This window comes from Anolis carolinensis, chromosome 4 (genome assembly GCF_035594765.1).
Source record: "Anolis carolinensis isolate JA03-04 chromosome 4, rAnoCar3.1.pri, whole genome shotgun sequence".
NCBI classification, from domain to species: domain Eukaryota; kingdom Metazoa; phylum Chordata; class Lepidosauria; order Squamata; family Dactyloidae; genus Anolis; species Anolis carolinensis.
The window spans coordinates 172372962-172385941 of record NC_085844.1 but is presented as its reverse complement, the minus strand read 5'-3'; the positions used below and the strand labels follow the sequence as shown (position 1 = coordinate 172385941).

At 47.3% G+C, this 12980-nt stretch overlaps 1 protein-coding gene across 8 annotated transcripts in view; it reads left to right on the top strand.

The window, feature by feature from the left end:
- The window catches only part of fggy (FGGY carbohydrate kinase domain containing), a 229471-nt gene that overhangs the window by 36821 nt on the left and 179670 nt on the right, over positions 1-12980 (top strand). For 7 of the 8 annotated variants that reach the window (XR_010005402.1, XM_062978262.1, XM_016993203.2 and 4 more), the window contains one exon: positions 10756-10907. Coding sequence is in view for 6 of the 8 variants with exons in the window: in XM_062978262.1 (XP_062834332.1) it covers positions 10756-10907 (152 nt within the window). In the remaining 2 variants the exon portion in view is untranslated. Of the gene's footprint in view, positions 1-10755; positions 10908-12980 lie in introns of those variants that run through there. The other variant, XM_062978263.1, reaches the window with a different exon arrangement.

The window sequence follows — 12980 nt, the reverse complement described above, 5'->3', positions numbered from 1 at the left end:
GCTGGGGATTGAGAGGGTCTGATGAACCCCTTGCGGAGGTTTGACTCTATGAACTCCCTGAGAGCTTCTTGCTCTGGTTCAGTCAGGGAGTAGAGGTGTCCTCGCGGGATCGGGGCCCCCTCCACCAAGTCAATGGCACAATCATAAGGCCTATGCGGGGGCAGTTTCTCGGCTTCCTTCTCATTGAAAACATCCCAAAAGTCTGAGTATTTCTTGGGCAAGGTGATGATGGATTCAGCGTCTGTGGCATGGCAGACCTTGGCTACAAGACAATGGTTTTGGCAATATTTAGAAGCAAACTGCAGTTCTCTGTTGGTCCAAGAGATGCTGGGGTCGTGGAGTGTCAGCCATGGAATCCCTAGAATCACAGGGAAATGAGGAACCTCGGTAACAAAGAAGGAAATCTCTTCCATATGTTCCCTTATCCACATTCTGGTGGGTTCAGTCCATTGGCTTACTGGACCTGTCTTTAGGGGACGGCCATCTATGGCTTGCACCACCCGGGCGTTCTTGAAATCGTGATATTGTAATCCCAGAGAGTCGGCATACTCCCTATCAATGAAATTGTTTGTTGCTCCTGAGTCTATCATGGCATGGATCATGACGGGTCCTTTTTTCGCTGACCACAAGGTGACCACTAGGAGAAATAGGACCCCGGTTGGCGGCTCTTGAGTGGGGTTTCTGACCGGGTTGGTGAGCCTCTCTACGGCCGGTCATTGGCTTCCCCCGCCGGCTTTGCGCCAGCCGCCTCGGCCGTCTCCGACTCCATGGAGGACGCCGCCGCCAAACAAGCGGCGGGCTTTCTTTTGGCTGGGCACTCTCTGGCAAAGTGGCCCCCGTCTCCGCAGTACCAACAGAGGTTTAAACGTTGGCGGCGGGCCTTCTCGGCAACGTCTAACCTGGGGCGCACATTGCCCAATTGCATTGGCACCTCCCCGCTTTCTCTGGGGTATGGGGCTGGTGGCGGGGGTCTCCACACTGGACGTGGTTGGACGCCGGCGGGAGCGGCAGGTTTTGCCCCAGCTCTCCCACTCTGGCCTCGGAGCCATTGTTTTCTGTTGGCAAGCATGACTTCGGCTCGTAAACATTGGTCAATAAGTCTTTCAAGAGAGTTCGGAGGATCCACCTTGGAGATTTCTTCCAACATCTCGATATTGAGACCCTCCCGAAACTGTCCTCTGAGGGCTATGTCATTCCAACCGGTGCTTTGAGCCAGCACTCGGAACTCGGCTATGTACTGGGACAAGGGCCTGTCCCCTTGAGAAAGGGGGGAGTTTGTGGCCGGCCGCCTCTAAATTGTCCTCGATCCCCCAAGTCGCCTTAAGGTGATTTAGGAAGTTATGCGCGGAACTTAGGTGTGGGGAGGCTTCATCGTACAGCGCCGTGGCCCAATTGGCCGCGGGGCCGTCCAGGAGACTGTAAATCCATGCCACCTTGATGTCTTCTTTGGGAAACTCGGCATGACGGGCTTCTAGGTATGCCTGGCATTGACGACGGAAAACGTGAACCTTGGAAGCTTCTCCAGAAAACTTGGTTGGCAATGCCAGGGCAGGGAGACGGATTCTGCGTTCCTTCAAGCCCCGTATTTCTCCCTCCTGCGCATGGATCATATCACGGATTCTGTCCACTTCATCCTTGGCGATGGAGTAGCTGAGTGGCTGGTCTCCCGGCCCGGCTCCGGTAGACATTCTGGCCTAGGTTGATTGGTGCTTAAGGTGGCGGAGTCAAACTGTCAGGACCCAGGCTGCAGAGCACCAATAACCATACACAGAGGCCAGAATCTATCTAATATCTTTATCGTGGAAATATATAAAGTTAATAAAAACAAGTGTAGAAAATAGTCAAGAAGCAGACATTTCAGGAAAGGTCAAAATTAGTCCAAAGAAACAATGTCCAATATGAAATATTAAGGTCCAAATTTGTAATCCAGTAACCAAAACACTCACTTTGCCAAGCAAAGTGAGGGGAGATGACAAGGTCCTTTAGTCCATGAAACTTAAGCAAGGCTAGGAAGTAAACTTGATTCTTGGATCACTAGGCTTAATTCAAGGCAACAAGAAACGAGGAGCAAGAACAGGATCCGTGGCAAATTCGTGGCGAGGTCCGGAAGGCAAGGCAAGGTCCGTGGAGCAAGGCAAGGTCCTGGGAAGCAAGGCAAGGCTGGAAACGGGAGCAAAGGACTTGGACGCGTGTCACGACCCAGGCTACAGAGCACCAATAACCATACGCAGAGGCCAGATTCTATCTAATATCTTTATTAAGGAAATATATAAAGTTAATAAAAGCAAATGTAAAAGTTAGTCCAGAAGCAGACCTTTCAGGAAAGGTCAAAATTAGTCCAAAGAAACAATGTCCAATATGAAATATTAAGGTCCAAAGTTGTAATCCAATAACCGAAACACTCACTTTGCCAGGCAAAGTGAGGGGAGATGACAAGGTCCTTTAGTCCATGAACTTGAGCAAGGCTAGGAATTAACTTGATACTTGAAAACAAGGCTTGAATCGTGGCACAAGGTAACAAGGAACAAGAACAAGATCCGTGGAATTACTTGGTAAAATCCGTGAAACAAGGCAAGGTTTAGTCCTGAAAGGCGAGGCAAGGTCCGTAGGTAAACAAGGCTGGGAAACAGGAGCGAAGGCTTGAAAACAAGAACAAGGCTTGAACAGGAACGAGGCTTGGATCGGAGCGCGCTGTCCAGACACAACTCGCTCCGGAGGCTGACGAATTGACTCCGCAAAGTTACTCCGCGGGTAAAACACCTATATAGAGTCTAACTTTCCCGCCGAGAGCAGTTCTCTGGGAACCAGAAACGAAAGCTAATCTCTGAGACCAGATGTTTGACTCCTTAAAGATTCTCATGGAAAGCAGGCTTAATTGGCTAAATTCTTAGCAATTATTCTAGCACTCCTGCGCGAGGCCGCTTCCAAACCTCTCTGTTGTTTACAAAACTCATGGCGAGAAAACACAGGAGATGTAGCCTCAGTGTTTGTTTGACATACTTCTGGAACATAACCCTCTTGCAGGTGCAAGGTTCCCAGATCTGGCTGGGAAGAATCTGTCTGGGAAGAATCCAGTTCTGACTGGGAAGGTAAAAAACCCAAGTTTTCTTCTTCATCAGGCATCACAATGTCATGAGCAGGACTACAAGGCCCATGGGTCATCACACTATCCCCCTCCTCAAGCCCCCTCCCAAACTGGGACTCTCTCCCCGAGGCGCGAGGTCGTGGCTTGGCGGGATAGGTCTGATGAAAGCGACGGGTTAGATCAGGAGCATGGACTGTGGAGGCGTCTTCCCAAGAGCGTTCCTCAGGGCCAAAACCCACCCAGTCAATGAGATATTGTAGGCGGCGGCGGTGAAAGCGAGAATCCAAAATGTCCTGAACCTCGAACTCGTCCTCCCCATCCACCAAAATAGGGACGGGGGCCGGCCGGTCTACATCTGGCCGCACACCATCCGCCGGAAGGAGCAGGGAGCGGTGAAACACTGGGTGAATGCGCATTGAACGCGGAAGTTGGAGTTTGAAAGTCACGGGGTTTAATTGCGCCACCACTGGATAGGGGCCAATGAAACGGGCATCTAACTTCCGGCAAGGGCGATGGGAGGGCAAAAAGCGAGTGGACAGAAAAACCCGATCTCCTACCTTGATTTCGGGGCCCGGCTGGCGATGTTTGTCCGCGTGACGTTTATAGTCCTCCTTGGCTTGTTCCAGTTGCTGGAGCAAAAGTTGTTGCACCGCTGTGAGTTCCTGCAGCCAATCTTCTGCTGCGGGAACTTCTGAAGTTTCAATGACAGGGGGAAAGAAACGTGGATGAAAGCCGTAGTTTGCAAAGAACGGCGTTTCTTTTGTAGAAGCCTGGACTCCATTGTTGTAGGCAAACTCCGACAGTGGTAACAGAGAAGCCCAATTGTCCTGTTGGTAGTTTACATAACAGCGAAGGTACTGTTCCAAAGTGGCATTGGTGCGCTCCGTTTGCCCATCCGTTTGGGGATGATGAGCTGAAGATAAACGAGAGTCTATGCCCAATAGTTTTTGTAGTGCCTTCCAGAAACGAGAGGTGAATTGGGATCCACGGTCTGTGACCAAACTCTTGGGCAATCCATGTAGTCTGAAAACATGTTGGAGGAATAAATCTGCAGTCTCTTGGGCCGTGGGAAGGCCTTCACAGGGAATGAAATGGGCTAACTTGGTGAAAAGGTCCACCACCACTAGGATCGTGGTGAATCCACAGGAAGGTGGTAAGTCAGTGATAAAATCCGCAGAAATTATTTCCCATGGGCGAGATGGGGTAGGAAGGGGGTGTAGAAGCCCTGAGGGCTTCTCCCTTCTTATCTTGGAGCGCTGGCATACTGGGCAGGTGTTGACGTATTTTTCCACATCTTTGCGGATCTTGGGCCACCAGAAATCTCTTAGGATCAGATGCATGGTTTTAAATAGTCCGAAATGCCCTGCTGGTTTGCAGTCATGACACAGACGAAGTGCTTTTTCCCTGCCCGGTCCGGGTGGGATATAAACATGATTTCTATAGCAAAGCAGTCCATCTTTAAGCGAAAAGGGAAAATGCAGACCTTGACGAAGTTGGTCCTGCGTCCAGGCATCTGCTTGCTGACTAGCCCTGATTTCTTGAGCACAGATGGGTCCTGGAGTAGAGGGAGTTGAATCAATGGGAGTGGATTTGGTGTTCCCCACTGTGAGCGTGGCAAAGTTCTCGGGTTGTAGTAGTTGGGATTCAAAGGTCTCCTTGCGTCCTGCAGCGTATTCCGGTTTACGTGACAGGGCGTCTGCTTGCTTGGTTTGGGCTGGGGTCACATAATGAATCTGGAAGTTGAAACGTTCAAAGAATAAAGCCCAACGTTGCTGCCTCTGATTTAGCTTGCGGGCAGTTCTTAGATGTTCTAGATTCCGATGATCAGTGTGGACTTCAATGGGAAATTTGGCCCCTTCTAGCCAATGTCTCCAAGTTTCAAAAGCTGCCTTTATGGCTAATAGTTCTTTTTCCCAAATGGTATAGTTCCTCTCTGGTGCGGTTAGTTGACGAGAATAATAGGCACAAGGATGAAGGTGATCTCCCACCGGTTGTAGGAGCACAGCCCCAATTGCCACATCAGAGGCGTCCGCTTGCACCACAAAAAGGGTTTCAGGATCTGGATGCTGAAGGATTGGCTGGGATGTGAATAATTTCTTTAGTTGCTGGAACCCTTTCTCTGCTTGATCAGTCCAGCGGAAGGGCTGTTTTCCACGGATGCAGCTGGTGATTGGGTCAGACCAGCGGGCAAAATCTGGAATGAACTTGCGGTAATAGTTCGCGAACCCCAAGAATCGCTGCACCTCTTTCTTGTTGGTTGGCGCCCGCCATTCCAATACTGCTGAAACTTTTGTCGGGTCCATGGAGAGCCCTAGAGGCGAGATGCGGTACCCCAGGAAATCTACCTCTTGTAGATCAAAAGCGCATTTTTCCAGCTTGGCATAAAGTCCATGATCCCGCAATCGTTGTAACACCATTTTAACGTGGTTCTCATGTTCTGATTGTGATCTAGAAAACACCAAAAAATCGTCCAGGTAGATGATCAAGAACCGATCTAGATAGTCCTGAAAAATGTCATTGACAAAATGCTGGAACGTTGCGGGAGCTCCGCATAAACCATAATTCATAACTCGGGACTCGAATAATCCGAATTTAGTCTGGAAGGCGGTCTTCCACTCGTCCCCTTCTCTGATGCGAACTAGATTATAAGCCCCCCGTAGGTCCAGCTTGGTGTAGACCTTGGCTCCTCGAAGACGGTCTAGTAGATCCGAGATTAAGGGCAGGGGATAGCTGTTCCGCTTAGTGATATTGTTCAATGCTCTATAGTCCACCACCAAGCGTAATTCCCCTGACTTCTTCTTCACAAACATCACTGGGGAGGCGGCTGGGGATTGAGAGGGTCTGATGAATCCCTTGCGAAGGTTTGTCTCTATGAATTCCCTGAGAGCTTCTTGCTCTGGTTCAGTCAGGGAATAGAGATGCCCTCGCGGGATCGGGGCCCCCTCCACCAAGTCAATGGCACAGTCATAAGGTCTATGTGGGGGTAATTTTTCGGCTTCTTTTTCATTGAATACATCCCAATACTCGGAGTACTTCTTTGGCAAGGTGATAATGGGCTCGGTGTCTGTGGCATGGCAGACCTTGGCTACGAGGCAATGGTTTTGGCAGTACTTTGAAGCAAACTGCAGTTCTCTGTTGGACCAGGAGATGCTTGGGTCGTGAAGTGTCAGCCATGGAATCCCCAAAATCACAGGGAAATGGGGAACCTCAGTAACAAAGAAGGAAATCTCTTCCATATGTTCCCTTATCCACATCCTGGTGGGTTCCGACCACTGGCTTACGGGGCCCGTCTTGAGAGGGCGGCCATCGATGGCTTGCACCACACGGGCATTCTTGAAGTCATGATATTGTAATCCCAGAGAGTCGGCATACTCTCTATCAATGAAATTGTTGGTAGCTCCTGAGTCTATCATGGCGTGGATCATGACGGGTCCCTTTTTTGCTGACCATAAGGTGACCACTAGAAGGAACAGGACCCCGGTTGGCGGCTCTTGAATGGGTTTCTTGACCGGGTTGGCGAGCCTCTCTACGCCCGGTCGTTGGCTTCCCCCGCCGGCTGTGTGCCAGCCGCCTCAGACGCCTTCGTCTCCGTGGAGGACGCCGCTGCAAGACGGGCGGCGGGCTTCCCTTTGGCTGGGCACTCTCTGGCGAAGTGGCCCCCATTTCCGCAATACCAACAGAGATTTAGGCGTTGGCGGCGGGCCTTCTCGGCGGCATCTAATCTGGGACGCACATTGCCCAACTGCATCGGCACCTCCTCGCTCCCTCTGGGGTATGGGGATGGTGGTGGGGGTCTCCACACTGGACGCGGCTGAACGCTGGCGGGAGCGGGGGGTTTTGCCCCAGCTCTACCGCTCTGGCCTCGTACCCACTGTTTCCTGTTGGCAATCATGACTTCAGCCCGTAAACATTGATCGATGAGTGCTTCAAGCGTTTGGGGAGGATCCACCTTGGAGATTTCCTCCAGCATTTCAATGTTGAGACCCTCCCGAAATTGTCCTCTGAGGGCAACATCGTTCCAGCCGGTGTTGTGGGCCAGCACTCGGAACTCGGCTATGTACTGAGACATGGGTCTGTCTCCTTGGAAGAGGCGGCGGAGTTTGTGACCGGCTGCCTCCAAATTGTCCTCGATTCCCCAAGTCTCCTTAAGGTGGTCCAAGAAGCGTTGCGCTGATCTTAGGTGTGGAGAGGCTTGGTCGAACAGTGCCGTCGCCCAGTTGGCCGCTGGCCCGTCTAGAAGACTGTAAACCCACGCCACCTTGATGTCTTCTTGGGGAAACTCGGCAGCACGGGCCTCTAGATAAGCTTGGCATTGGCGACGGAAAACATGAACCTTAGAAGCTTCTCCAGTAAACTTGGTTGGCAACGCCATGGCCGGAAGACGGATTCCGCGTTCCTTCAAACCCTTTATTTCCCCATCCTGTGCATTGAGCTTATCACGGATTCGGTCCACCTCATCCTTGTCGATGGTGTAGGTAATCGGCTGGCCGCCCGGTCCAGGTCCGGCTCCGGTAGACATTCTGGCCGAGGTTAATTGGTGCTTAGGGTGGCGGAGTCAAACTGTCACGACCCAGGCTACAGAGCACCAATAACCATACGCAGAGGCCAGATTCTATCTAATATCTTTATTAAGGAAATATATAAAGTTAATAAAAGCAAATGTAAAAGTTAGTCCAGAAGCAGACCTTTCAGGAAAGGTCAAAATTAGTCCAAAGAAACAATGTCCAATATGAAATATTAAGGTCCAAAGTTGTAATCCAATAACCGAAACACTCACTTTGCCAGGCAAAGTGAGGGGAGATGACAAGGTCCTTTAGTCCATGAACTTGAGCAAGGCTAGGAATTAACTTGATACTTGAAAACAAGGCTTGAATCGTGGCACAAGGTAACAAGGAACAAGAACAAGATCCGTGGAATTACTTGGTAAAATCCGTGAAACAAGGCAAGGTTTAGTCCTGAAAGGCGAGGCAAGGTCCGTAGGTAAACAAGGCTGGGAAACAGGAGCGAAGGCTTGAAAACAAGAACAAGGCTTGAACAGGAACGAGGCTTGGATCGGAGCGCGCTGTCCAGACACAACTCGCTCCGGAGGCTGACGAATTGACTCCGCAAAGTTACTCCGCGGGTAAAACACCTATATAGAGTCTAACTTTCCCGCCGAGAGCAGTTCTCTGGGAACCAGAAACGAAAGCTAATCTCTGAGACCAGATGTTTGACTCCTTAAAGATTCTCATGGAAAGCAGGCTTAATTGGCTAAATTCTTAGCAATTATTCTAGCACTCCTGCGCGAGGCCGCTTCCAAACCTCTCTGTTGTTTACAAAACTCATGGCGAGAAAACACAGGAGATGTAGCCTCAGTGTTTGTTTGACATACTTCTGGAACATAACCCTCTTGCAGGTGCAAGGTTCCCAGATCTGGCTGGGAAGAATCTGTCTGGGAAGAATCCAGTTCTGACTGGGAAGGTAAAAAACCCAAGTTTTCTTCTTCATCAGGCATCACAATGTCATGAGCAGGACTACAAGGCCCATGGGTCATCACAACGCGGGAGTAGCGCAGTCCACACACAACCTACTCCCGAAGCTGACGAATTGACTGCGCAAGATTCCTACGTGGGCAAAACACCAAAATAGGGTCTCGTTTTCCCGCCAAAGAACAATTCTCTGGGGAACCAGAACCGAAAGCCCTTCTCTGTGTCCAGATGCATGACTCCCTAAAGTTTCCCATGGGAAGCAGACTTAATCAGCTGAATGCCTGGCAGCAATCCTAGCGCTCCTGCGAGACGCCTCTTGAGCGCCTTTCTGTTGTTTATAATAATCACAGCGAGAAAATGGGGGAGATTTCGGCTCAAGGCTTGTTTGGCAGACTTCTGGAAGGCAAATCTCCTGCAGGTGCAAGGGCTCCAATTCTGGCTGAAAAAGCTCCAATTCTGGCTGAAACGGTGGGAAACCTAAGTTTTCCTCTTCATCTGTCTCAACAGTGCTGGGAACGGGACTACATGGCCCATGAGTCATCACAGATCAACTACATCCAAGAGTATTGAAGGAACTAGCTGAAGTTATTTCAGAACCACTGGCAATCATCTTCGAGAGTTCTTGGAGAACGGGAGAAGTCCCAGTAGATTGGAGGAGGGCGAATGTGGTCCCTATCTTCAAGAAGGGAAAAAAGAACGACCCAAACAATTACCGTCTGGTCAGCCTCACATCAATCCCAGGCAAGATTCTGGAAAAGATAGTTAAGGAAGTGGTCTGCAAACACTTAGAAACAAATGCGGTCATCGCTAATAGTCAACATGGATTTATCAAAAACAAGTCATGCCAAACTAATCTGATCTCTTTTTTCGATAGAGTTACAAGCTGGGTCGATACAGGGAACGCTGTGGATGTAGCGTACCTGGATTTCAGTAAGGCCTTCAACAAAGTCTCCCACAACATTTCTGGCAAACAAACTAGTAAAATGTGGGCTAGATAAAACTACACTTAGGTGGATCTGTAATTGGTTAAGCAAAGGAACCCAAAGGGTGCTCACCAATGTGTTGTCTTCATCCTGGAAAGAAGTGACAAGTGGAGTGCCGCAGGGTTCTATCCTGGGCCCGGTTCTGTTCAACATCTTTATTAACGACTTAGACGAAGGGTTAGAAGGCATGATCATCAAGTTTGCAGACGACACCAAACTGGGAGGGATAGCTAACACTCCAGAAGACAGGAGCAGATTTCAAAACGACCTTGACAGATTAGAGAGATGGGCTGAAACTAACAAAATGAAGTTCAACAAGGACAAATGCAAGATACTTCACTTTGGCAGAAAAAATGAAATGCAAAGATACAAGATGGGGTACGCCTGGCTCGACAGCAGTACGTGTGAAAAAGATCTTGGAGTCCTTGTGGACAACATATTAAACATGAGCTAACAATGTGATGCGGCAGCTAAAAAAGCCAATGGGATTTTGGCCTGCATCAATAGGAGTATAGCGTCTAGATCTAGGGAAGTCATGCTCCCCCTCTTTTCTGCCTTGGTCAGACCACACCTGGAATACCGTGTCCAATTCTGGGCACCACAGTTGAAGGGAGATGTTGACAAGCTGGAAAGTGTCCAGAGGATGGTGACTAAAATGATCAAGGGTCTGGAGAATAAGCCCTACGAGGAGTGGCTTAAAGAGCTGTGCATGTTTACCATGCAGAAGAGAAGGCTGAGAAGATTATTCTATTATATTATTCTGTGATTCTATGCTGCTTACCTGTAACTGTGAATCTCCTAATTTCATCTGGATAGATATATGAAGTCTCCTCTCCTCAGAATAGATATTGTGCATCTGGTTCCCACTTCTCTTCTGTTTTTATAGTGCTGTGTTAGTCAGAAAATGAAACTAAGGGTGAAATATGTGTAGTTGGACAGTGAGAGGGCCTCCTTCTCAATTCTAGCCTAACTAGATGTTTTCTTTGTGGTATTCTGCACTAATATGTTTGATTGCATACTTGGCTAAAGCCACAGGAAAGTAACCTGTCTCCATTGAAATGAAAATATCCTGTCTTTCCATTTATGAGAAATCATTGAAGAACTTTATGTGCGATATCTTGAATTGCATGATAGCAGAAAGGCAAGGTACGCAGGGAGTGGATTTCAACATAGCTAAATGAAACAAAACTAATTGTAAGTTTGGTGTTGTGTTTACAAGGAGAATGCAACAGAAACATCATCATGTGGATGGACCATCGTGCAGCTGATCAAGTAACACGCATCAATGGGACAAATCATAATGTCTTGCGTTTTGTTGGAGGAGCAATGTCAGTTGAGATGCAGCCACCTAAGTTGTTGTGGTTGAAAGAAGTGAGTATATCTTAAAAAGCAACAGATTTCTGGTTGCTTGTCAATGAACTTTAATTCTACTAACCCTTCACACAGTCTTTTCCTAGCTCATGCCTTACCAATATGTTGCACTCTAACTCCCTTCATTTCCATCCACCATGCTGCCTCAGAATGATGGGTGCCACAATCTATTACAACTGTATAAGATCAGATTTAGTAGTAATGATGTCAACTTATAGTCAAAGATGGTAAAGCATCCTAAATATAGTGAACTATTTCAATGGAGAAGTAAAGAGTCCATACAATCTCCAACAGTAACAACAAAGAACAGTGAGTCCTTTGAACAATCTTCTGAGGATTTCTCTTTTTACATTAGCTACTTCCATGTTGTTACATTTCTGATGTGATTGTGCCTTTGTTCTCCATTGGAGAGCCTGGCATCTCATATATTTGGCTTTAGAAAAATAAAAACATGCTTCCATAATTTGCTAACTAAAGAAAATGTTCATATCCAAGCCCAAATGTAGCTGGAGGGCACAATATGGATAATGCTCACCAGCTTTTTCAGTTTAGTACATTGGAGAGCAGTGTTACCAGTTCTGTTTCCAGATGTGTTTCACCCATCTCAGAGTTTGCAATGGGGATTTTTAGTAATTCATTGTGTTGGTGACTTAGTGACCTGAGGAGCCAATGTTTCAGGAGCAACCCAGTGTTGTTCTTTTTCTGCTCTACTACAGTGTGAGTGTGTAAAGTTTTCATGTTAACAAAAGAAGAAAAAAATAGCAATAGCATGTACTCTGTGGTGGGCAATAACTGGGAAACTTCAGGCATTAAAGCTCTTCTGCAAGCATATTTCCTCAGGGATGGAAAGCAACTATATAGTAAGGCATGAACTTACACAGTACATGTTTTTAAGCATTCACCCATCTGAAGAAGAGTTGGAGCAGAACATCTTAGGCCTAATCTAATTGTTAGCTGGAACTAAGGTAGATGTATTGATTGAATAGAAACTTAGTAAGTCAATGGTTCTGTAAATAAATTTAGACTTTTTTGGGCATGCCTTGGAAAAAGGGACTGACTCAGCTATAATAATAATAGATACAGGGGTTTCCTTTCTTTTCCTTTTCCTTTTCTTTTCCTTTTCTTTTCCTTTTCTTTTCCTTTTCTTTTCTTTCCATTTCCTCCTTGATCAGGGCTTCAGTTAATCAACTGAAAAACTGGATCCACAGGCAAGAACCTCACAACTATTTTTAAGATGAGAGGGACATTCAATGTTGACAGGCCTGCTGTTACTAATTTTGCCTTCTTGCAGAGACTTTCACAAGAAGGGGCAATTACTTTTCCCATCTATTATCATTGAAGCATCTTTAAACATGAAGATTTTTAGAAATATAATGTGTACTTAGAAGTTCCTTCTATGTGTCCAGTGCTGTTTACTCCCAAATAAGCATGCATGACCTTTGTCATTTGGGAGAACTCAACAGCATCGAGTATCATGATGTTTTTGAGCACTTGATCATTTGGTACATGTCAGATGGAGACTCAGTGACACAGGAGTCTTAGGGATCCAATTTTGCCAGATTATTCCAAATTGGTGGGGGACTCGGCTTGCTTAATTCTAGGGGATTGGCCTATCTAGCATTTAATAAATTCAGCATGAATTATTATGATGATCACAGATCAGACACAAGCCAGATAGTTGCAAAGCAAAAGAAATCGAGAAAAAGAAAAATACAAATATTTATGCATATATATGTGGGTGGCAGTACAACAACCAGTACCAAAACAAGGCTAATAGCATTCATTGGATGTGAGCCATATCACAGTGGGGTTTGATCAGCTTACTTCTGGTAGAACCTGCTAAATTACAAAACTTGGCAACCCTCAGAATAATTTCTTTGGGAAAATCTGAGAGAGGTTGTAAAAAGCATCAGGCATACTTGGGAACTGCTTCAAAATTGGGTCTATTAGGAACAAATGTCTGTACAATGCAGGCAATATGGCAAAACATGGTCCACCGATTAAGCTATGTCTGACTGGGAGGTGCAGCTACAGTGAACATAGGGATTCCTTCCAATAGAATGGATGGGAAGA